The sequence below is a fragment of the Athalia rosae genome, chromosome 8 (assembly GCF_917208135.1).
Source record: "Athalia rosae chromosome 8, iyAthRosa1.1, whole genome shotgun sequence".
Lineage (NCBI taxonomy): Eukaryota > Metazoa > Arthropoda > Insecta > Hymenoptera > Athaliidae > Athalia > Athalia rosae.
This window is the reverse complement of record NC_064033.1, coordinates 4879977-4904591: the sequence shown is the minus strand read 5'-3', so window position 1 is coordinate 4904591 and position 24615 is coordinate 4879977. Positions and strand designations below refer to the sequence as shown.

At 37.2% G+C, this 24615-nt stretch overlaps 4 protein-coding genes across 7 annotated transcripts; 2 read left to right on the top strand and 2 right to left on the bottom strand.

The window, feature by feature from the left end:
- Positions 1-41: 41 nt before the first annotated feature.
- On the bottom strand, positions 42-2847 carry LOC105686385 (G patch domain-containing protein 2). 3 transcript variants are annotated; one of them, XM_048659411.1, is made up of 7 exons: positions 2713-2847; positions 2550-2626; positions 2297-2471; positions 1721-1896; positions 1304-1658; positions 1045-1247; positions 42-991 (listed from the first exon to the last, which is right to left on the bottom strand). In XM_048659411.1, exons 4-7 carry the CDS (start codon positions 1875-1877, stop codon positions 288-290), a joined length of 1419 nt encoding a protein of 472 aa, XP_048515368.1. In that variant the 5' UTR covers positions 1878-1896; positions 2297-2471; positions 2550-2626; positions 2713-2847; the 3' UTR covers positions 42-287. The 3 variants fall into 3 exon arrangements, with proteins under 3 accessions (XP_048515368.1, XP_012256558.1, XP_012256559.1); XM_012401135.3 differs by lacking the exon at positions 2713-2847 and having other exon boundaries at positions 2550-2691; XM_012401136.3 differs by lacking the exons at positions 2297-2471; positions 2550-2626; positions 2713-2847 and adding an exon at positions 2169-2285.
- A 151-nt stretch (positions 2848-2998) lies between these two features.
- On the top strand, positions 2999-12731 carry LOC105686382 (titin homolog). The gene is made up of 11 exons (XM_012401131.3): positions 2999-3152; positions 3235-3838; positions 4273-4785; positions 4870-4973; positions 5029-5191; positions 5281-5407; positions 5964-6111; positions 6206-7131; positions 8662-9229; positions 9316-9877; positions 9983-12731. The coding sequence occupies exons 2-11, from the start codon at positions 3457-3459 to the stop codon at positions 10147-10149; spliced, it is 3660 nt and encodes a 1219-aa protein (XP_012256554.2). The 5' UTR covers positions 2999-3152; positions 3235-3456; the 3' UTR covers positions 10150-12731.
- A 312-nt stretch (positions 12732-13043) lies between these two features.
- LOC105686384 (actin-histidine N-methyltransferase) lies at positions 13044-24597 on the top strand. Its single transcript, XM_012401134.3, has 7 exons — positions 13044-13429; positions 13979-14470; positions 14558-14681; positions 22351-22465; positions 22761-22913; positions 23022-23345; positions 23747-24597. The coding sequence occupies exons 1-7, from the start codon at positions 13294-13296 to the stop codon at positions 23870-23872; spliced, it is 1470 nt and encodes a 489-aa protein (XP_012256557.2). The 5' UTR covers positions 13044-13293; the 3' UTR covers positions 23873-24597.
- On the bottom strand, positions 14830-19361 carry LOC110117018. 2 transcript variants are annotated; one of them, XM_048659402.1, is made up of 2 exons: positions 19252-19361; positions 14830-17911 (listed from the first exon to the last, which is right to left on the bottom strand). In XM_048659402.1, exons 1-2 carry the CDS (start codon positions 19273-19275, stop codon positions 15143-15145), a joined length of 2793 nt encoding a protein of 930 aa, XP_048515359.1. In that variant the 5' UTR covers positions 19276-19361; the 3' UTR covers positions 14830-15142. The 2 variants fall into 2 exon arrangements, with proteins under 2 accessions (XP_048515359.1, XP_020708269.2); XM_020852610.2 differs by having other exon boundaries at positions 18449-19332.
- Positions 24598-24615: the final 18 nt, after the last annotated feature.

Sequence of the window (24615 nt, the reverse complement as noted above, 5' to 3'; positions counted from 1 at the left end):
ACCTTTTCACTAGGAAACTCCATATACTAGAAAAAAATTAGTTCATTTTATAGAAGTGTATTTAAGAATTAAATACAATATGCACAGTAAGTCCAAATACTATGAATTAATTTTTTAAGACGAAATAATTATCTGACTGTGGCAATTGAATTATTATGTACACGTATAGCTACTGGTAATAATTTAAAAGCGACATTGATGATAAATTGTGATGTTGATGGAACTAAAATCTAAAAAAAAAGAAATAAAAATAATCGTCTCTGATGTTATTTGAACGATATTGCTGTTTAGCTGGACTTTGAGTGTCCAAAGTTGTGAAATTTTGGCTTCATTTGGACATCTGTACTTGGTATATCCCAACCTAAGTTTACAGTCTGCACCAAACTTTCTACGGTGCCAATATTTTCGATTTGGTTGGTCATTTGTGCAGAAAAATTTGAATTAGATATTGGCGGCTCGTCGTCCTGCATTTCGGAGTCAGGATTTGGTGAGTTTGGTGGTGTCTTGCGCAGTCTTTTGTAATCCGATAACCTATTTAGCGAAACTTGATCTACGCAGATAGCCTGGGTAGTATGCCGAGTTTTGTATAAAATTGGACAGCTCAAATCTCCCTTTAAACTTAAGCTATATAAGTTTGCAAGTCTGCGTAATTTTTCACGTTCGGGCTGTCGCATCGGGTGCAACCTCAGCTCGCTTTGGCTAGGATCCTGTAAAAACCTAGATACTTTTTCATTCGCTGAAGTTATTATAGAATAGCCAGGTTTATTATCCACGCGACGTCGTCCGGCACGAATTTCTCTACCGCTCAGTCCATCTCGAATCCATTGCATTCTTTGTCTGTAATTCTTTTTCACGTCATCCGATAAATGCTCGAAACTGCCGTGCAGTATCGCTTGCAGTGCTGGATCAGAAGTAACTTTTTCTTCGTTTGTACTTTCTCCATCATCCCACCAACTAGATTCTCCTATCCAGTCGGATTGCTCGTCGTCACCTGAAAATTAGTTCTAGAAGTTTACGGCTCAAAGAAATCACGAAATAACTCACCTTCTCTATCTTCATCATTAGTGATTATTCCAGCTTCCGAATCACTGGATGAAATGCTTGAATTTGAAATGCGTGAGCACTCCATACCGTCTTCACTTTGAATTTTTCCACGGCTTTTCATTTTCGAATTACGATTTGGCTTTGGGGAACGCATTTCACAATCAGTAGAACGCTCACGGCAAGATCTTTTGCGTTTACCACACCTAGAAGAAATTTTCATGACTATTGTTCACTTCATTTTCTCCATTCAGTTATTTACCATATAGTCCCGTATCTATTTTCACAGTCGTTTCGAAACACTCTCTTCTTTTTCCCTGCCATATTTGGAATCATGGTGAAAGTTTGCGAAGTGGATGGATTGGAGTCAGAGTCAACAGCCATTCTCTTGAATTTTCTTTTACGCCTAGTGTTGGCTCTGGGTGCAAAGTTTTCATTTACAGAGTCGCTTTCGATGTTGTTTATATTTTTCAAGTTTGAGAATCTGGCGAATCTTTTAGTCTGGTTGGTATCATCACTGTCCGACTGATATTTGGATATGGCAGTACTTTTTGGAATGCGAATATCGCAGATGGAGGAAGAACTATCATCCGAATGCTTATTAGCAGTTAGGGACGCTGAGGAACAATAATGAGTTACTCCATTACCTCTATTGTAAATCTCCTCGTTAAATACTCACTCAAATTTCCCGCAGACCGAGCTCTTCTTCTGATACCCCATCTACGTCTCACGTTAGCACTGTTGCTACTCTCCTCGAGTGCGAGGGTCAAGTCGTGAACAAGAGCCTCCATTATAACTCTTAAATCTGCAGGTGCAGTTTTTAGAGCACGCTCCATTTGAAAATCACACTCTTTCCTGAGAAATTAGTGACAGGCTAGTGAGACTGACATTAGAATACACTCGAGGGAAATGTCATGTGGTAAACTACTAAAATGTGTAACTAGGTCTGTCAATTTGAGATATTTAACGGTGGTTGTTAATAATTATAACGTAATATTTGCTCCAACGATTGTTCAAGAAACATTGCATTCACCGATTGTACTGTACCGCTACGCACTTAATAAAGGATATCAACAAATACCACTTTTACTGGTAAATATGGTAATAGAATGGTATCACCGCTTTACTTTCGTTAGTTCGTCTATGCGACCATGTTTGTGAAATTGCGAATCGTTTGACATTTGGTTTTTTGTAAGGTTCTCCGCAAATATGCCCATGTATTTGTAAGTGGTATATTCAGTACATGCATACACACCTTGATAATCGAGAAATTATTTTTCAAGCTTATTTCCATGTGTTGAATATTTTCCTTCTCGTTAACTATATTCCGGCCAATGGCAAGGCAGCGATGAATTTCTTTTTACGCTTATTGCCATTATTGCAGCTACGCTTCACACGACGACGTTGATCTTTTGTACATTTAAATGCCTCTGTAATTAACGTATCTTTAAAAAACTATCGTGTCGAATAGTTTCAAAAATTATTTTCATTCTTTAAAATTACCGTACCATCGACAAAAGTTTAATGATAGAAAATTTCACAGGATTTATTCTGAATTCATAGGCAGCATGTCGAATTTTGTCTACTGCGGATAAACACGATTAGTTGCATCACAGCGATAGTCGTAGTTCCACCAAGTTTTCCGTTCTATCGATAAAAAATAAAGTATACCTTTTCATCTGTGATTCACAAATGATGTGCCTCAAAAGCATGTATTAATTGCTCTCCGTCTTTTTCTGTTGCGTAGTAGAATTCGGTGGGCGGAGTTTGAAGTAGACATCTTCGCGATTATTTTTCTACGAAGGAAAAAAAATAAAGGAAAGAAAAGAAAGAGACGTTCTAAAATCCGTAAACGTGGTTATTGGCGCATCACTTTTTATCATCTCCTATTGAGAAGGATAACGAGGAATATTTTTCTCCATGATTTTTCCAGGATTAAAAAAGCGAAGATATTCGAAGAGAGACGGTTGTGTGTGGCAGTGGCAAGAGCAACTTCCGGCTCAACCATAGACGCTCGCGATGCTGGCTTCACAATTTAGCTGAGATAATAATTCTCGTCGCGGGTTATTGGTGTGAAAAAAATATTAGTGCTTCTACGACAAAAGAAAAGGGTAAATAACTGTTTGTTTTTTTTTTTTTTAATGAAAAAGTGATTAACGTGAGCGCTTCGTCATGTTTTATGGGTTTAAAAAGCATTGGGGGATATTAAGAGACATCTGTAAATAGCGTGGACGAAGGAAGAACGGAATAAATGAATGCGATACCGCACAACGCGATAGAGGCCTCAATTTATCCGGTGAAAGAAACGTCAGGGACAATATAAAGGAAGTTGAGTACCGAGGTAAATTCATAGACAAAATATTTATTTATTCCTGTGAGATCGGCGGATAGAGTGCAGTTATAGAATAGCCAAAAATGGATGTGGTGGACTTAAATGGCGGGAACGCCGAGCTGATGCCTAACCTCGAAAAATTGTCTAACCCAAACACTATCGAGAACGACCCTCTAGACATTGGGGATGATATGATCGGTCAGGACGAAGAGGATTCTGAGGTCAATGGTGAGGTTAAAAATTCAGGTAAAAAAGGCACTCCGGGCAAAAGAAAAATGCGCAAATCCAAGGCAAACTCAACCAGTACCATTGAAAGCGGTACAAAGCCTAAAACAAGAGGTCAGAAAAGGAAACTATCGGAAAGAGAAGAAGTTAGCTCTGAAGAGTCCATGGAGTTCAATGGTTTCGATGTTCAAAGTTCAGGGACCGAAGAAACCAGCAGTCACATACTGAAAAAGCTTATCGGTATGTGCTATCAAACTCAAGTTATTTGCTACTTAGGAATCTTTTTATGACGTAGATACTGAGAGATATTTTTAGAAGAGCGATCCGATAAGTTTGTCGATTACTTTTCAACCATATTACTACAATTAGCAAATCTGTTCATTTATTTCTTATACCATATTACATATTACGAATCATTATTGTACCACGAGTATATTCTAGACAATATGGAACGTAATCTTGATGGCGACTCTTCTGAGATGGCGCCACAAAATAGACTTTCTTTCGCCATCCATTTTATGTTCATAGAATACACCTGTTAATTTATTTATTTATGCTACTGTGTTTTTAGACAATAATTTGTTATGACGCGTACACTCATTATCATGTTCAATGTCAGATAAAGTATTCGATATGCAATTAGTTCGCAACAATTTCAATTGACCACCTTTCAGCCGAAGCTGAGTCGGCGGAGCCACCAAAAAACAAACGTCCGAAACGTTCCCTAACCAGAAATGCAACAAAAATATCAGAGATCACCGGCTCAAATGATAAGATGCTGATCGACGACGATATAAACCAGAGCATGAAAAAAGAATCTGAAGAGAAATCGGAGACAGATTCCATCGGTGCCCCAAACAGTATAGAATCTGAAAACGACCATCAGAAGACGGAAGAGTCTTCCATGAAGTCTGCAAATTCATCCGTAAATAGTAGCCCATCGGCAATATCCCAAAAATCTAAAGCTAGTAGATTATCACGTGGTGCCAGCCCAGGGAGTGCAATAAAGCAGAAGGTGGTCGTCGATTTATCAAATCCGGCGTTCAAAGAACCCTTCAAGTACGGATGGAAACGAGAACTGGTTTACAGAGCCGGATCAGAGAACAGTTTGAAGAGGATGGGAGATATTTACTATTACACCCCAAAAGGAAAGAAAGTTAGAAGCTTCAGAGAAGTGTCTGAATTTCGTAAGTTTCAACAGAGGCGTTTTTGAGATTCCTTTACTTCTTTGCGAGTCCAAGAGTTCTTCATCCGCTGTTTTTTGGTTTTAGTTACGACCAAGGAGCTCACTATCGATAATTTCACATTTTTCAAAGAACCGATCGGCATTGATGATCCAGAAAAAGAGATAATTCGAGAAGCGAAACGAATTAAAGTGAGTATGCGGATGAGCATCGAAAATCACAAAATTAAAAAATTTCAATTCTTAGGATTCCACACCTTCGATGCCAGCCCGGAAAAGTACAGCCAAAAAAGCGACCCCTGCTAAGAAAGTAGTAAAAGAAGAACCCCCACCGTCTCCCGGCAGGACCATAAAAGGACCATCGACTGCGATCAAAATTAAATTACCAGCAAAGAAGGCAGCCCCAAAAGGTACAGCACTATTTCAATCGTTTCGAGGGGTTGTGGACCAATGAATTTGACAAAAACAACTGATGTGGTTTGCTAATCTGTGATTTTAGTGGTTGAGACTAAACCCCCGGTCGAAGAAAGTGAAATGTTACCGCCACAATGGAGTTCTCCAACAGCGAGAAGGAGTCAACCTGCTGTTGAGAAGCCTTCCCCTGCAAAATCAAAAAAAGCCATAAAGTGAGTCGATCATTTAAATACTACTATCAAACAATCCTGCCATTGTCTCAGATTTTTTGTGTTCAAAATCAACTTAAAAATGTTTTTAATCAGTCGCGTAAGTCATGAGTAAGATTCTTTTGGCTAACCGAACTACGTCAAACGTATTTCCGATGTGATGCATGCGATTAGGTGGAAAGTTGTTGGATGAATTACAGCAAATTAGGGGATAACAACTAGGAATTCGATTAAATTGTGATTGTCTCGGAGCATCGCTCGAGAGTGATTTTTTTTTTTACACCTTCTATTTTGCATGTATCATTCTAGACGTGGGATATTCGCGTTACGTATGCTTCTTAGTGGTCCGTCGTCGTACGACGCGTTATGGTAGCGTTTCTGTGTAAGATAGTTGAATTTGTAAATTGTTGGATTATTTTAAATTCACACCTGTTCTCCTGAATTTCACTCCTGAACTCCCATTCTATTCCTCCTACAAAATATATTTTTATATATATTTTTTTGTTCATTCTCTTGTAATTCCCAAATCCCCATCCTCGAACCGGCGCACATCTTGCAGGGCCAAGGTCCAGGAACCGTGCAGTATACGTTGTTCTTCGAGCATGGGGCTAATCCCGAGTCTTCAATGCCGCGTCTGCCTCTGTCTTTACCATCCGGAATGCGTAGACGGAGCGGAATTTAGTGGCGGTGACGACTACGTGTGTAAGGTGCGTTGACGAACAGTCGTTGGTCGTTTCTCAAAGTAAAGTTGAACACCCTATAGCTCTCTGGATAAAGCTGGGCCTTTTTTTTTGTCTCTAGAACTGCCAACAGGATTCCGAAGATTCTTATGAGCAGCAACACCAACAAATCAGTCAGTCGCTAACGCCACCTCCATTAATTCCGATAAGTATGTTAGGAGCGCAAAATACAAAATCGAAACATCCGCTGAATTCGACGCCTCCAAAATTGCAAAGAATTCCAAAATCTGATAGCCAAGACTCGCAGACGAGAAACGCTCAGAAGGTGTCCAGATCTATAACGAATCAAAAGTCACCGGTCGTTGAAAAGAACGAAGGTAGTTGGTACACGCATGCTAGAAACGAACTTTTGCACAGCTGCGATGGTTCCTTGCCAAAACCTGCCCAGAACATTGCATTAATGGCTGGTAAGAAGTACATCGTTGTACCTAAGAATAACGCCATGGCTGTGCAGCCTGCCATTACGGTCAAGCAGGATAAAATTGGCGACAAACCACCCTTACTCAAAGAGAGTTCTCCCACCGAAGTTTCTAACACTACAGAAAACTCGCTAGCTTCCCCCATGCTCTCCAGAGGTTTGGCAAATAAATTGTCAAAGGCGGAACAAGACAAGTACCTTAACGATGGTGTAGAATTTTTTTCACGCAACAACTTGACAGATTTAGAAAAATCAGCTTCGAACGATGACTCGTACGAAAGAGACGTAATAGGTCTGGGCAAAGTAATAACGGAACCAAAGAAAATTAGCGATAAAAAAACCACAACCGACTCCGTAGAATCGAGCATATCAAACGATGAAACTAGTACAAAAACAGATTCTATCAAGGGCGAAGTAGTGAAGCGAAAAAAGTTTAAAAGGATGTCGCTATTGAGCACATACAATGCCAACAAGGGTTTGGATCACTCGCTATCGGGAGATAAAAGCTTAGGATGCACACAGAATCACAATAATTCAAAAGGGTTGGAGATTACGCTAACTCTGAACAAGTAAGTATGCCCTTGTGAATTAGAAATCAAAAAACAGAAATCATCCGTTGTTGAGTTTAGCGACTTGATCGGTCAGGTTACTCCTTTCTGAGGTTTTGGCAGTTGCTTTGTACATATTGTATTTACATGATACTTCTATGATCATACAATAAATAAAACAACCGACAATTCGACGATTTTTTTGTTGGGCACGAATCAAATTTTTCAACCGTATTTAGATTGACGTTATTGCTATTGTTATTATTAATATTATTTCTAATATTATTACTATCATTATTTTTTAATTAAGTTTCATTTCATCAACGCGTTGGGAACGAAAATTGTCACCAGTGTTGGAAAATATGCTGCATAATATTGTGAAATATGAGAAAAATCGTGGCAATCAGCTGAAATTTTTAAGTTTCAATTAAAATTTTTTTTTTTTTTTTCCATTCCTTGTATCTAAACTAACGAGTATTGCTATTTTGGTGCAGAGGTAAATTTAAATCTGCTAATATTAATTGTAAATGCAATATATACCGACGTTCATTATATTTGGAAATATAAAAAAAAAAAAAAAACAGAACAGGAAGAAAAAATTATTAAAAATGAATTTGATTTTAACTTATGAGCGAAGCACACTGCCTTAGCTTCAAAACGTGGCCAAATTCTTTTGAAAAAATGGAAAGAAAATATTTAATAAATTATTGAATCTTTCTACAAAATTGTAATTGTAGTATCAAGGTAAATTGTTGCATAGAATTCTTTGTGGGGAAAAAAATAAATTGTTTGGAATCGTCAGAACTTACGTTAATGCTACAATTATGGAGATAGCTTAATGAACCCTGTATGGTGCTTCAGTAAGAAAAAAAAAAATCTAATTCATTTTTACTTTTTATATTTACAGATATAAAGACATGTGCGAGCCGAAACACAAAAACACTTAGTGCGTTTTCCCAAAAAAAGACAAAAATAATTCCTCACATCCTTTCCCATCTTCACTCTACTTCCCATTGTGTGTCCACTTATTATTCAATAATTATTATTACTATCATTTTCAATTTTTATTTATTGTATAATATGATTTTTGTACTCTTATAACGATACTAATTTTTTTAATTTTTCATAGCTATACGGCGGAGTTTCACACAGGATATAATCAATCTATATTTATTGAATCTCATTCGGTGGCCGAATTTTTGATCAAATTTTTTTTTTTAATTTTATGCATTACCTTAGACCTATCATTTTCTCCGATTTATTATTTGAATGGGTTGCTTGTTACACAATTTGCTTTTCTCTGGGTTTGTTTCTTTTTTCTTATTTTTTTTTTTATTGTATGCTTTAAGTCCCTGCTGCACCCAATAATTGAACAGGGAAGTGTGTTGCTTCGGAGACGGCTACTAAATCAGATTCAGTATCTATGGAATTTAAAATGTTTAATTTCGTCAGATGTTTCAGCGTGAGCCTAAGGATATGATCTTTGAAAGATCTGTAGAGTCTCTAAAACAAATCTCTAAAAAAGATGTTTTTTCTTCTTTCAAATTACAGAAAAAGACAGCAGCAACTAGAGAGCGATCGTAGACAACATTTTATGGTATCCGTCTGCGCGGGTTATCATGCATTGTCGCGGGTATTCCAATATCTCAAAGTTCAAGAGCTCCTCAGAGCTGCTCGGGTGTGCAAAATGTGGAGGGATCTAGCGGCGCATCCAGCGTTGTGGAAAACGGTCCGCATGAAGAACAGTCAGGTAACGGATTGGGAAGGTCTGGCAGATTCATTGAAAAGACACGGCACTCAACATTTGGATCTTAGAAAAATGCTAGTGGTCGGAGAGTCCGATGATATTTGGAAGAAATTTGTCACCGTCATTCCACGCGTCACCAGCTTGATCAGACTAGAGCTGTGCAGGTGTCCTGTATCCGTTGTTCAGGATGTCATTAAAAACTGTCCGCAGTTGGAAGTGCTGAGCGCAATGACGATAAAATGTGACTCGTTAAATTTGGAATCTGCTGGAAATTTGAAACATTGTCAGGAGCTCAAACTCAAAGCTATAAGCGGAATGTCTTTGATCGGAGATCTCACACCTCTACAGGAATTGACGCAACTTACACACCTGGTGAGTTCAGAAGCTCGTAAACCTCTAAAATCGTACCTAGATTGTTCGTAAAAACTCGGACTGATTACGTTATCGTCTATTTTCAGAGTTTAACGTCCGTTAAGGAGCTGGGGAAAAAGAGAATCGACGTAATAGAGTCCCTGACAAACTTGGAGACCCTGGAACTCGGTGAGTGCTCTGATTTTCCCGAAAAATTTGGAACGGTCGTTCTACTTAAGCTACAAAAATTGGAACGCCTGAGACTAGAAAAGGGTCAAGGTTCTTGTTGCACCTTCGACATACTCGATGGTGTCTCTAAACTCGATCAGTTGATTCAACTTGAACTTGTTAATTTCGACGTCAAAAATGGCTTTGACAAATACTTGGCCAACTGCAAAAACATCAAGAGATTATTGATCATACCGACGTATATCTCGCAATCTGCGACCTCGAACAACATGGTGCTCGGAGGTGTGACCGAGCTGTCGAATAACTTGACTCACTTTGTTTGGGGTGTAACTCTCGAGTTATTGAGAGTCACTGAACTATTTATCGATCAATGTAATCAAATGAACAAACAAATCACGGGAGATTCCATACCCGTTCTCAAGCCCGTTCCATGCTTAAAGTTGATCGAAGAGGAGGAGAAAGTAAACGATGAACAACAAGGTGAGTTGAATATTTTTCACCAGTTATAGGTCATGTTTTCTCTCATTTCTTTCCGAATGGTACACTAATTCTCGATGGACCTAAAATTTTTCACCCAAATTATAGGTGACGAGAAACAACCGAGCTTGACAAATCCACAGGTGGATATTCTTCCTCTTCCGCAATTGCAGAAACTGCTTTTAACCGCATTACCAAAAACGCGTGTCAAGATTTTGAAAATTCCCTTCCACGCAACTTGGCGACAAAGCATCTCGGACTCTACTACTCAGTAAATACAAACAAACAAAAAATTTACTAAGAAATATTATAAAAATATAAATTACAACTGATCATACAACACTATCGAACTTTTAGTCGATCCAATTTCTTTCTTGCACAATTTCATCCCAACGCAATCTTTGCATACTCAATTTGACGGGCTCAGTATCCTGACCCCTAGCCCCCGGTGTATCTGAAAAGAAATGTTACACAGTTCAAATTGATCCCAACTTACACAACAGATTGTTCTCTAAATCTCAACACACTTGGGTTAGAGGCCAACTAAAATCAAATGAAAAGGAATGTCCCTTATTGTATTCAGCCACGAAAAAGAATCATGAAATGGCCTCATGATATCGTGTTTACTTGTTTGGCAATCATGGCGGACGACCCCTGTGATATTGATTTGATGATTAAGTGTGCATTGAGAGTTTGAGTATCGATCGTGTGATGAAAAATTATTCATTCCTTACTCAAACAAGAAAGAAAAGTAAAAACGAATCGAAAATAAGAACAACGGCCTTAAGTTACTGATTTTACAGCCATCGTTGGGTCCATTCATCCAACACGCCCTTGATATCAATTCGATTTGTAGTTAATCTATTAAGTCTGCAAGCGAAAAGAGAAACATGTAAAAATCTACTCGATATTTATACGTGTAATTTCGAAGGAAAGAACATAAACAAAAAAAAATTATCGCAGAGTCTTTGCTGCAGGATATTATTCCTATTAATTTCTAACGTCGAATAAGTTTTGATCAAATCAATCGGACTATTAAGGGTTTTGATATTTTATTAGTGAGTTTTTTTTTAAATTTCCGATTCCCCGTTATCTATTTAGTTCCATGTAACGAGAAAGGCCCTTTCGCAGATAGTCCCTTTCCGTGAATAGAAGATCCCTTTATCGTTAGAAAAGTATAAATAATTTACCAAATCTAAACGCGAGAACTGTTTTATATGATGATTATTACGTGGTTTGTGGTAATAATTTATTTTCCCGCGGTGATAAGATTAGTATTAAATTTAATTTGGGTAGAATTACTCGCGGGAATTGTAAAAAAAATGTAGATGAAAAATGATTTACGCCCAGTTAGATTCGCGAATTTTGAAATCTAATCGAAATATAAACAATTAAAAGATAACAAACATAGGGGATATGAACGAAAAACTAAAAAGAAACAAAAATAGAAAATCGCTACGCTTTTGACTTCCTACCGACAAAAAAAAAACTGAAAAAATAAAAATCAAATATGCTGGTGATGGAGTGAGCAAGTGACTCTGCATCCGGTGGTATGTGGGATCAGAGAAATATAACCGAGCAATGCTGTACTGGTTTTTTAACTCATTAAATTATAAACATAGTTTCATCCGGATGGTGTCAGATGATAAACAATGTTGAGATTTTTCTAGTTATAAATCGTACATATGAGAATGCGACATTAAATTTATATTTGAAAAAAAATTAATCAAGTTTATTAGGCTGTATAAAATAATGATATATATTATAACCGTTAGTATATAAGACGTAAGAATTTTTTGTGTTGCAAAAGATTGAAAATATTGAATGAAAATTAATACGCAGTAAAAGTTACATGGTAGTTGTGTAGGATGATAAGAAAATGATTACTATTAAGATTATTATTATTATTATTATTATTATTATTATTATTATTATTACTATTATTATTAATATTATTATTTCTTTCTTTCCCTGTGAAATCTATCACATAATTGCATACAGTTTTACACTTGTATTCTGTAACGAGAAGGAATAAAAATGTTACTAAACTGCACAAGTTGAACGGAGTCCGAAGGGGTTCGTCGTCAATGTATCAAAAATAATTATAATATCCTTGTTGCGTCTTGTACATTTTGTACAGATTAATTATAATTTTTAAAAATTAAACGGGAAACGCATCGATGGGACAAGAAACGAAAACCAAACGAAATAAAAAAGAAAAGAAAACAAGAAGAAAAGTATTATGCGCAGATCTTATATAGATTTGTTTAATTTGTGAATTTGTCTTAATTAAGGTATAACGAGATGCATAAATTCTCAATTGGGTGATGATTTTTTTTCGTTCTTTGTTTTTTTAACGTCTACGAATATACCTATGATCGAAGTTTATTAGGTTTTAAAGTTTTAATATAAATTTAGAGCTACCTGAACTTATTTAGCTCGTAAGGTATAACCCGATCTGACTTATTTACCAATTGGATTATAATTTTATTAAATGTATGCAGTGCTTACATTGCGATGATTCCAAATATTTATGTTGTCGGTGAAGCTGCTTCGAAAACTTAACGACTTTCTTCACGCTATCTGGTAGTATGACGAGGTCGCACTCACCTTTTTCACGTTATAATAGTACATCTTGCATAGAGATATAGGCCAAATAATAAATAACATTGTAATTTGGGAAACAAGACTCGTAGTTATAAGCCGGTTGACCTAGAAGATTGCAATATCATCGTACATACATCGTATTTGAAAAATTATTCTATGTACAATTGATATGAGAAAAACACATCGCACATGTATCATCGGTGTATAATATTTGAATAAGTTTACAGAAAATAAAAAGAATATAGTTACATTCGGAATTCTTAAAATTTCTATGTTGATCCAGATTTAAATTTTACTTTCGATGATCGGTGAGCGGTAAGAATTTGAATAAATAGAATTAGAAATTTGATAATTTGAGTAAAATGAATTTGAAAATTCAAATGTTTCCAACCAATCGGATTCACTGGTCCGATTGCAGCTTCATTTGATTTTCGTTATTCCATTGTCATTTGTTGTTTACAGCCAACGTTCGATTGTTTTTTAGTCGCCATTTTAGCGTCCGAAGTAATTCCATTTCAGTCAACGGTCAAATGGCTAGGACGCGTATTATGGCCTGCGAAAGGTTGCAGTTTCGGTTGCGGGATGATTTCGTACTTTTGACTTTGTTGGTTATGTGGTTTAGTTTCTCTGCGAACGAAGCACAGAAAGAAGTAGGAGAAGAATTAAGTTCGAGAAGCAGTTTCATTAGGCGTCTATTTTTAGAGGGTTAAACGCGCCAATTTATCCCTGAGTTATTCCTGGTCCCTCGGATCATCGAGTGTTATAATGCGTTTGAATTTTAACGAGAAATTGATAAGAAGCGTGAAATAAAGATGGGTAGAAAAAAGTGTCACCCCTCTGCAAAATGTAAACAGCATCCTTCATCGAATAAAAAGATCTCTCCACCCAAGAGGATATCTCCCGCTAAAAGGAGCGAGATCAACGTTCAATGCGAGAAACTTTTTCACCGTAAGATATTACCGCACAACTTAATATCACTTCTTATTTCATTCACCCCAAAGACAAAACCAGATATCAACCGTTAGAAAATACATATCAATTTTCGAATCCAACTCATCCCACACCAAATTTGGCGTTGGAAACAACACGATTAGATACTATTTTAACACGTAAAATTCTTGTGTTAACAGCGTATCTTGTATCAATTACATCCGTTTATTTTTGCCCTTTCTTTATTTGAAGACAATTCATCCCACTTTATTAACCCTTAATAAACACCAATTCATTATTTTTCTTTTAACCAAAAACTATTTGCCAAAGTTAATTTTATTTCCATTGATTGTTGGGCTAGTATTTCCTTTTCTTTTTGTAAACAATTGAATCATCATCTACAACGTGAAATTATATTTGTATATTTTTGTTCTTCACCTTGCCAGGATGAATATTTTGGTAGCGGCTATTGATCATACCAAACATAATCGCTTTCACAATGCGGCGAAAACATGAATGAAGTTTTTTTTAAATATTTTTCATGGGTTTTTTTCCATCATTTTACAGTGAGCAGTAACCCGGCATACGAACTGCAGCTATGGGAGAATTATGGGGAAATATTAGCTATTTTGGAAAAGGTTAAACGATTAGAGGAGATGAAGATAGACGCCTCGAAGAGGTCTGAAGGGATAGACCACTTTGTAAAGTGGCTAGTGGATAACGGAGCCAATGTGGACGGTGTAAGTGTGGCCGAATTTCCTGGCTACGATTTTGGACTCAAAGCAGAGAGAAATTTCACCGAAGGCCAGTTGATTCTAGAAATTCCCAGAAAGTTGATATTTTGTACTCAAACTGCGGCGCCGGAGCTCAGTGTTCTCCAAAATGATCCTCTCGTCCAGCACATGCCTCACGTCGCTCTGGCTATCGCTCTGCTCATCGAGAGGCATAAGGAAAACTCAGAGTGGAAACCCTACTTAGATATTTTACCTAATCAGTACAACACAGTTTTATATATGAGTGCTAACGACATGATCGAGCTGAAGGGAAGCCCCACGTTAGGTAAAAATTTTACTTCTTCAAGTCATTGAAAAGTTGACACCTTTCTAACAGATGATTCTATAATGTTTACTTCGTTTGTCGTTGCAGAAGCCAGTTTAAAGCAGTGTAGGAATATCGCTCGACAATATTCCTACTTCAATATATATTTCCAAAGCAGTCAGAATTTGGTATCAGACTTACTGAGGGAAGTTTTTACTTACGAGGAGTATTGGTGAGTACCAAGAATTCACAAGTCACTGTGCTAGACACGGTCAAATATCTTTGTTATAATACGACGTTAGTCACCGAACATGAGTGCCTAAGGTTCTGACTCAAGCGTAATGATAAGGAGGTTGCGTTTATCTGTAAATACTCATTGATTATCAAAAGACATTTTTTATTCATTTTTTTATTGAAAAATCGCGAATAAATATACAATTACTATACAATGATAGGGAGTATTTTTACAGGTAATTAGGTACTTAGAGTATGTACTTAACGTTTAAACTAGAAGTGTAAATACACTGAAAATTAACATTCTTAAATTTGCATAACTATGGGTGCGCCTTTAAAGGATGATAAAGTACACATGGCATGGCGAGTAAAAATGCTGATTTTTTTTTTTAGCTGCACGAGTTATTCGTTATTAGGATAACGGTTAGCGATGCGTTTACTTAGGTTTTGCCTATTTTATTACTTCATGAAATCGGGGATTGTTTCCCAGCTGTCGTTGGCATCCAAAGAATCATTATCTATGTCACTTTTTTCTTCAAAATCGTTGCTGTCGTAGCTGTCATGTTTCTGTGGTCTCTTTGTCGTTGACGTTGCGACTACGTCTACCATAATTGTGTTGACGCTGCTCGTATTTGACAGTTTTCTAGCAGTCATTACGGGGTTGTGGAACACAGCTTTCGTGAATGAATTTCTGTAGGCGAATTTCTTTTTCTGTTGAATTCGACAAGCGATGAATATCGACAGAAATACAACTATAGTTACTCCCAGTATCCCACCGCTCGCTATTATGCTCGGTTTCACTTTAGACACCGTTTTTTTTTCGGGATACTCGTAATCGTTCCTCTCGTACATCTTTGTCATGGATTTTAAATCGTCGTCCATGATTTCCTCCACTATCCCGACCTCGGCTGAAGTGGATGGATCGGTTGATGAATTTTTTGTCTCTTCTAAGAGAGAAGATACCCTTTCCATCTCTTCATTTGAGACGGGTAATTTTACTGCCTCGATACTCGTGAAGTAAGAAAATCCATCAGAATCTCTTTGGATGTTATTAACCGCCGGCAGCGGATTAAGAGGCTTTGTTGAGTTCTTCGTAGCTTCCTCCAGATCCACTTGAGGTCTGGTCCCTATATTTGGCATCACTTCTTGCGATTTTACGATAGGATTCATCGGCGAGGAATCGGAAGACGAAGAATTCTTCATTGGATTTTTATGGAGAGAAAATAGATTAAATAAATCCGTTGCCAGATACTCCGCATCTTTGTCAAATTTATCTTTCTGTGCATCCACTGTTTTATTTGGAACGTTCGCCGAGCTCTCAACATTCTTAATACTCGACGAGGTCTCTTTTTTTTCTGGTACTTTGATTTTCTCTTTGCTTCCGCTCGTCTGGTTCAACTTCTGGTTTTCGATTGTTTGAATTTTCTCAAGTTTCTGATGGTTGGTTTTTGCCTTTCGCAATTGAATCGACGTCGAAGCAGCATGCTCTTTGCCTTTGAATGCCTCCGCAAAATGAACTTGGCTCGACCCCCTCTGTCTTAAAGCGATGAGCTCCTCGATACTCATATTTCTCGAAGCTAACAAACGTTCCAATCTCTCGGCACTCGAACCAGAACTAAATAATTCCAATATTTCTGCACGCGATTGCGGATCAACTTTTGGAATAACAACCTCGTGCAGTTTATGATTCAACGTTGAATTTTTTTGATCTGGAATCACAGCTTCTGTATTTTGCAAGTCGTTTGAAACTATTTTTTCAGTGCCCTCATGCCCTTCGTCCTCCTCACTACCGTCATCCTGAAATGTATATTTATCGAGACCTTTGATTTCGGTTGAATTAATATCAGAGGTTTTGAGCTCTCCCATTTCGTTGGTTTCATTTTTTACACCCCACAGGCTTACATTTCTCGATCTTATCTCATTGTTAATTTTTTGTGTTCCGTTGAAATCATCATCATCAGTGATTTTTTCTGTTTCAATGGCACCGAGTAATGGAGGAACGTATTTTGGCTTCGCGTTCAACCTTGTAGTTTCAAAAACTGGGGCAACAAACTTTGTCATTTTTAACGGGTAGTCAGAGAATTCCATTATCTCATCATCGTCGTTACTTTCAGGTGAAAATCTTTCCCCAGACTCTGTTGCGACCTCTTCGTTCTTTGTGGAATTCTTCGCACTGTCATTACCAACAGTTGTTGCTTCTACAAGTAAACTTTCACGGTTTTCTAATGGCATTAGAAACTCATCTTTAGAGTCCTCAGATTCTTTTTTTTCATCAACTGAAGGATTTATAGTATCTGTGGCTTGTTTCTCGGATGCATCAATTTCCTCATCTTGAACATATCTCGTCTCATCGACAGAATCTTTCTCGCTCTGTTTTGACTCCATGTTAGTTACAGGTTCCACAGTTGTTTCAAAATCTAATTTGGTACTTTTCGTTTCTTGGTAAATCGTTGACTTCTCCTCGTCACTTTTTTCTACAATAATAATCTCCGGATGATTTGAAAATGCCTTTTCCTGCGTTTCCGGCTTCTTATCATTATCCAACTTCAATATACTGATAACGTTGGGTTTTCCCTTCAAAATGTCAGCCAAGGTCAAATTTTTCTCCTGTAATATTTCAGAAAGACTCAAATTATCCCCTTGCATTTTCAAAAATGTCTTAAGCTCCACATTCTCTTGCGCTTTGCTTTCATTTTTAGGTCTAGTTGTTGGATAACCAGCTTGATTTTGGCTCACTCTTTTATCTATAGGAGAGTCATTGTTCCAGGAGCCAGGAAATTCGTTGTTATCAGGAGGCCTTCGCTTCCTTGGTCTGGGGTTATCGTTTTCGTTTTCAAACATCTCATACTCGTTTTGATAATTCTGCAAAGTTTTCACCCGTTGTTTCAAAGTCGACGACGTCACCTCTCCTATGTTATCGATGAACTTGCCCTCCTTCTCTTTATAGTTCTGAGTGCCATGACGAATATTAATGTATCCTCTACTCCCTACTCGATGGTCTTCATCCTCATTAGAATCGTACTCCTTTCGCCATCCACTTCTTTTGATCGATAATGCAGAGAATGGTGCTAAGGGGACGGAATCTCCGTCTCGCCATTTGGGCTCTAAAGCCTCACCATTACTCCTCCACTTTCCAATCACCACCCGCCCATCAGAGTCTCCATATCCCTCTGTATCTTCATCCGAGTAATTATCCACAGCGTACTCTTCCAGGAGATCCGCTGTTCCCTGGAACGATCAGCGACACAAAATTTTTCTACCGTCCAAATAGAATCATAGACTTATAGAGTGTACGAATACACAAAAAAGGGAATTAAATAGAATCAGAAAATAACTTATGATGTGAAATGTGAGATTATTCATTGTTACAAGTTTATATGGTAGGCCCATATACTCACAGTTATGATGTTCGTTATGTGAATGAAGGCAAACAGAAAGAAAGTATACCTACATAATTAACTATTGTTAGAAAAATTGCACAACCAAAATCTCGAAAGTAAGGCACTATACGTACACGTATACCCTGTAATTAACATGCATTGTTATCGCAGGTGTACAGTTCATTTAATTCTGGTTTATAATTTCGACGAGACGAAAGAGAAAAACTAAATAAAACAGAAAACATGTATCGAAAGAATAAAAAAATTGAAAATAGAAAACGTGGGAATTTAAAGAAAAATACAAATAAATAAAACGAATAAAAAAAAACATACGGAAGTGTACGAATTTAAAAACGGGGTATCTTATAATTGATTATCTTATTACCTGATCATAGCTTTCGATTGTTCTCGTACTTTTATCGGTAGTTATTTTATACGAATTCACGAGAACGCACAAAGTTGTTGCAACAATTAGCACTTTTAGTAAAAACGATTTGGACATCCACATTTTTACTAACGATATCAGAAAACAGAGTTTGACATATTTCGATTTCGATTTTATGGGGTTTTTCTTCTTATTTCTTCTTTCTCAAAACTTTTTAATAGAACATATGAAAGTTATTGAAGTATTGTTTTTCGGTTCTCGGTTTTAATGGTTTCAAATAAACGTGTATATAAATAACAGATGACAAAAGAATAATAAATATTATATCTTTTCTGTTTATCGACGATATTAAATCTTCAAGTTTCATCAAGTCGAATGTTTATACCCCAACTTATACACGAAAATTTGCAAAAAAAAAAAAATACCAAATAACTTCCTCTGGACCAGAATTACTCTCATCAAACGACACACGGTTCAATCATATTGTCACTTCGATATAACTTTTTATTAATTTATTTTTTTGCAAAAATCACTTTTATTCCAACACTGCAACACGGAATTCGGTCACGCACTTTTTTCGACGATGCAACGAAAAAATCGAAAATAAAAAAAACGAGAAATAAAAAAAGAATGAAAACTCACGGATATGTCTCGAAATTTGGCGCGACGATGTGAGAAAAAAATTGAAATAAAAACCGCATAAGGATAAAAAAAAATTCTTTCAATTTTCTTCGGGTTTTGCAGTAATAAAAAAAAAAATAAAATGATTTTATTCACATGCGAGTGTATCCTATTGTACGTACGTGTATATTATATCTATAGCGCATCGATTGCTTCCCGGTAAAGTCTTGCCGCAGACTGAAGAGCCGTTTTCTCTTACACCTGGCGTAAGTAAGTCGCGGTGAAACTTAATTCGTCTTCTATAAAGTTGATCCTAGAGAAGTACACGCGTACAAAAGTGTAGGTATTTACATATCTATATGCCTGCAGAGATGTACGCTACGCATATGTAAAAACGACGTATATCTTTTTTCGATCTCTCGCATTCGCGTGTTCCCATCATCGCGTATCGTGTGTATATGGGATGCAAAAAAAAATAAATAATCGATCGATCGGATAAAATAACGTGTATATCGTATATAGGAGGAAAAAGAAAAATAAGGAAATAGTAAAAAAACTAAACTGGACACATTTATTCGACGGCGAGTTAAATCGCGGCCGTATATATACAATATTTAACCACGTATAGTATAATACGTGCGTATATAGATAGCGTAACATATTATGTGCATATAAGTTATACATACGTACATATACGGAGCACGTGACGATTGAATAAAATAATGTTAATATTCTTATTTTCGAATTATATAAATGTTTACAATGGATATTGACGGTGTGAGAAAAAAAGAAAAATCAAATAAAATAATAACAACGCAAAGCGTTTCACTTTCGACAAAATTTTACGCTTGAAGTTTTTTTTTTTACCGAAAAACTAATTATTCGATTAACTTGTTTGATATGTTTTTCTTCCGCACACCGAGTTTCAACCCCACGTGTGACTCGAATTATTCACAATATGTGTACAATTATTCCGCAGGCATCGAAAATAAATGGGGAGACTCGTTTTGTAACGTTATTATTATTTATTTTTAATCTCTTCTTGACTTGGTTGTTTTGCTTCTGGTGGTTTTTCGGCAATTCCGATTATTTTACGGGATTTTTCGGGCCAGCCGCTGTGTTCCGATCTTTCTGGATTCGCGATGAATAATTGTAATAGCGCTAGGATGATGCGAATCGCAAAAGGAGATTTCGAAAGAGCCATCCCATCGAGGTTAAAACCAGCAGAAACTTCCGCCTAGGTTTGTACACTTGGGTATATAGAAAGTGCAGCGGTATCATATCCGTATGGTTTATTGCCGCTGCAATTTCAATCGCACGGTGTAAAACCGGCGGTAAACTAACAATAAAATATTACCTTCGATTCCTACTCGTCCATTAGCTCGCTACACATTTATCACCGCACTCTTTATTGTTTCTGTTTTTTGAACAACAACTACGACAACGGCGGAGAATAGATACACACGCGATAAACTATACGTAGTGTATCGGCATTTCCTCAACAATTAACGAAAATAAAAAAGACGATATAAAATCAAAAAAACAAAACAATCTCTATTTCAAATTTTCGAAAAAAATTCATCCTACGCAGATGAACGGAGATTGAGAAAAATAAATAAATAAATAAATGAATAAATAAATAAACAACGTGCCGCGGTGAGACGTGTTATTTATCAATTCGTCAATTTTTTTTCATCGGTTTTTTTTTTAAATCAATCGATCGATAAATCGATAAAAATTATCCCCCTTTTATCTTCACTGATGTAAAATAATGGTCCAGCTGCTATGTGTTTCTACCGTATACATATGTAAATCTATACGCGGGTACTTGGGTACATATGTGCATTTATGTACACATGAAGATGTACGTAGGATATTTATTTTTTTGTTCACATACTTTCACCCCCGAACGAAACTAACTCTCGTGCGTATATACATACAATGTATATCGTACGTTACGTGATGTACATAGGTATTTACTCGTGTGTATTACCGAAAGAGAAGCGAAGAAACGCTTTTTCTTTGTAAAAATTATCGTCGTTATTTTGGTGTGAAGTTTTTTTTTTTTTTGGGGGGGGGGTAAAATAACGCAATAAAAGTGTAACGATTATGAGAATAATCGAAATATCGTTAACGAGGAGATACGGGATAGGTGGTCGTGTCGAGAATACGCGGTACAGGGGTCGTCACGTGCTATGAGTTAGTTTTTATCATTTCCAATTTTCATTATCGTCGTGGTCGCGAAGTGTCATTTTTTCCCCCCATACCTGGCCGTTTTCATTTTTTACTCTCATCCCCGCCGGTCCGTGTGTGCGAGCGAGCTTTGTTTTTTCTTCTCCTCTTTTCTCTTCCGTTTCATTTTTATATCTCGCGTCATCTCCCTCGGGAGAGAGTGCACGTCGCGCGTCTCGTTTGCAGTTCTCATATTGTACGTATACTGGTGTAACGCGCACACGTGCAACGATCAAAAGGACGGCCACCTGGCTACGTGAGATCTACGTACGTACACAATTGTACGTATGTACACGCACACGGACGCCGCGAGACAAGTTTCATTTATTATATATATATATTCTTTATTTTTAAATTCGTTTTATTTTATTTTATCTCGCTCACTCGCATCCGCGTGTTATATATACCTATAGCATAAGTCGTACGTACGTTTCTGGGTCAGGTTCATTCCGAACCTTCCTTTGGATTTTGTCGGATCGCCCGAGGCGATGCACAAATCGACCGATTTTTACATATCTCGAAAATGTAGGTATATATTCTCCTTTTTTTCCCCCTCCCCCCGCCCCCCGTGACTCCCCCTTTTTTTCTTTCTTCCCCTACTTTTTTCTCGCCAAACAACCGCGTACAAAGTGTCTCCGTGAACGAATCTCTATACCTGTATGTAGGTACCGCAGAGAAATGAATAGAAAGTCTCGAGTATTTTTTTTTACAAATTTATATCGCATAGTTACACGTGTATACCGTGTGTGTGTTTGTATCTCAACCACGTGTCCTACTTTGAAATTTTGGTTTACGGTATTATTTTTTGATTTTTTTTTTTCTTCTCTCCCGATCCTCGCTTCGAATTTCATGTGCATTTTCATTTTATCTTCACGGTGTGAATTTTTTTGTAATCGAGTCATTCGATCGAGGAGTCGGGGGAAAAAAAATTGAGGATATGAAAAAAAAAAACATCTAGAGGGAATTGATTAGTTTTTTTTTTTTTTTCATTCTCCGCTTCGGAAACGAACGGATTATTTTTATGGATTGTACATTTGGACGTTCATTAGCTGGGCAGTTTCCACCGTAATGACGAGACAAAATAGAATACCGAATGAGGATGGATCTAAAATGATTTTTGGATTGATACCGATGTGGGATATGTGCAATCACGAGGAAGGAAAGGTAATGTCGATGAGAAGCACGTTGAATAATTTATTCCATGATTTGTTTGTTTTTCTCTTTTTCTTTCTTCTAACTTTTTTCGCTCCAAATTTCAAAAAAAATATTTGCCGAAGATATCTGTTTTACCGACGGACACATGAAAATTTATCGAGCAATTCCAGCCTTTATTTTCACGTGTCGTCGAGCTGGGGAAAAAGAACAATTCAAGTTCCAGCGGGGTGTAGAATCAATTTTTGAAAAAAAAACGCGATAGCGCTGCCGTTCTTTTTCCAAATTCTCCAATATCGAATTTCAGATGACAACGGACTTTAACAGAATATCGGACAAATGCGAGTGTTACGCGCTGAGAAACTTCGAGGCCGGCGAGCAAATTTTTATAGCATACGGAGCGAGAACGAATTCCGATTACTTCGTTCACTCGGGATTCGTCAGTACGGAGAACGAACAGGTTGGCCAAAATTCCGCAAATTCTTGCGGCGTTTTTTCGGTGTTGTTTTTTTTCTTTTCGTCGTCGTCGTCGTTTTCTTTTCCCGCTACCGTCGTCCGTTTTTTCCAGGACGGTTTCAAGCTGCGCCTGGGCATAAGCAAGGCCGATCCGCTGCGCAAAGAGCGGATCGAACTGCTGGGCAAATTGGCGTTGCCGTCTAACGACGAGTTCCTGCTTAAGCCGGGAATCGAACCGATATCCGACGACCTGTTGGCCTTCCTCAGAGTTTTCAGCATGCGGAAAGCCGAACTCGAGCACTGGCTCCACTCCGACAAGGTGCTCGACCTGAAGCACGTCGACTGCGCCCTGGAAACGGCGATCGAGGAAAACGTGAGGAGGTTCATGCTCGCCAGGCTCAAATTACTCGTCGCCAATTATCCGACCACTCTCGAGGTGAATGCGAAACCGAGACCGAATTTTTCCCTCCTCCGATCTCTTCTCGACCCTCGCTCTTCTTCCTCCCAATTCTTCTCGCCTCTTTCTCGCCTTTTTCTTTTCTTCCTTCGATTTTTTCTCGCCTTTTTCTGATCTTCCTCCAAATTTTTGTCGCCCTTTTCTCTTCTTCCTTCGAATTCTTCTCCCCCTTTTTTCTTCTTCCTTCGATTTTTTCTCGTCTTTCTCTTTTCTCCCTTCGATTTCTTCTCGCCTTTCTCTCTTCTTCCCCCTTCGATTTTTTCTCGCCTTTTTCTCTTTTCTCCTTTCGATTTTTCATCGCCCTTTTCTCTTCTCCCTTCGATTTTTTCTCGCCTCTCTCTCTCTCGCCAAATTTTCGACTCTCACCTGCCTTGTTTCAGGAGGATCTGGCCATTCTGGAGACGACTTTGACTCGGCATAAAAAAATAATCGTTCGACTCAGGGTGGCTGAAAAAAAAATTTTGAAAGGCGCCCTCGAGTACGTCGAGCAGTGGATAAAGGCTTAGCTAGATAACTTGTAACGAATGGCGGAAAATGTGGTTAGATAAAAACGAAACGAATTTTCAATCTCGACAAGAAAAAAAATAGAAAAAAAAAAAAAAAAAATGAATAGTCAAATTCTAACACCGGTAATATTTTACGTCATATATTATTGCATATGGACGTACCTAAGCGTATGTAATTTAACTATAATATTAAAACACGAAGAAAAATATATTTATACATAATTTAATGTAGATGTATATATGCGGTATACAATAACCGATACTACGTATGTGCTTTGTGATCCGTTGTATATACAGAGCACGACGTTGTAGAGAGAAAAATGAAATAATGGCTATTTAAAATCAATCAATTATCTATTTTTGAAGTGAAAAGTACTTAAATACGATATATTTCATTACACCTAATAATTAACGATTGTGAGCGTAATTTTTTTTTTTTTTTTTTCTGCGACAATTAATTATTCATTCTACACACACGATGATATATACGTTGAAAAAAAGCTTCTGCGATATTAATTAACGAATATTCGAATCAGTGTTCGGTAGAAATATGTTCTTGAATGTTCGAAAAATCAAAAAAAACAAAAAACAAAAAAAAAATGGAACTTTAATTGAATTTTACGAAGATTGAATCCTATTAGCTATTTGTGTGAAATACTAATGATATAACGATGATGTTAATAAAGCTATATATAATTTATCGATAAATCGCGATAAAAATTCTATATATGTGTATATATTTT

Coding starts and splice junctions, on each gene's coding strand:
- LOC110117018 (XM_020852610.2), bottom strand. CDS start 18,571: ATGTGGATGTCCAAATCGTTTTTACTAAAAGTGCTAATTGTTGCAACA. Junction 17,912..18,448: donor CAATCGAAAGCTATGATCAG/GTAATAAGATAA, acceptor TGATCGTTCCAG/GGAACAGCGGATCTCCTGGA.
- LOC105686385 (XM_048659411.1), bottom strand. CDS start 1,877: ATGGAGCGTGCTCTAAAAACTGCACCTGCAGATTTAAGAGTTATAATG. Junction 1,659..1,720: donor TCGGTCTGCGGGAAATTTGA/GTGAGTATTTAA, acceptor ATTGTTCCTCAG/CGTCCCTAACTGCTAATAAG. Junction 1,248..1,303: donor AATAGATACGGGACTATATG/GTAAATAACTGA, acceptor AATTTCTTCTAG/GTGTGGTAAACGCAAAAGAT.
- LOC105686382 (XM_012401131.3), top strand. CDS start 3,457: ATGGATGTGGTGGACTTAAATGGCGGGAACGCCGAGCTGATGCCTAAC. Junction 4,786..4,869: donor CAGAGAAGTGTCTGAATTTC/GTAAGTTTCAAC, acceptor TTTTGGTTTTAG/TTACGACCAAGGAGCTCACT. Junction 4,974..5,028: donor GAGAAGCGAAACGAATTAAA/GTGAGTATGCGG, acceptor TTCAATTCTTAG/GATTCCACACCTTCGATGCC.
- LOC105686384 (XM_012401134.3), top strand. CDS start 13,294: ATGGGTAGAAAAAAGTGTCACCCCTCTGCAAAATGTAAACAGCATCCT. Junction 14,682..22,350: donor TTTACTTACGAGGAGTATTG/GTGAGTACCAAG, acceptor GACGTTCATTAG/CTGGGCAGTTTCCACCGTAA. Junction 22,466..22,760: donor GCAATCACGAGGAAGGAAAG/GTAATGTCGATG, acceptor ATCGAATTTCAG/ATGACAACGGACTTTAACAG.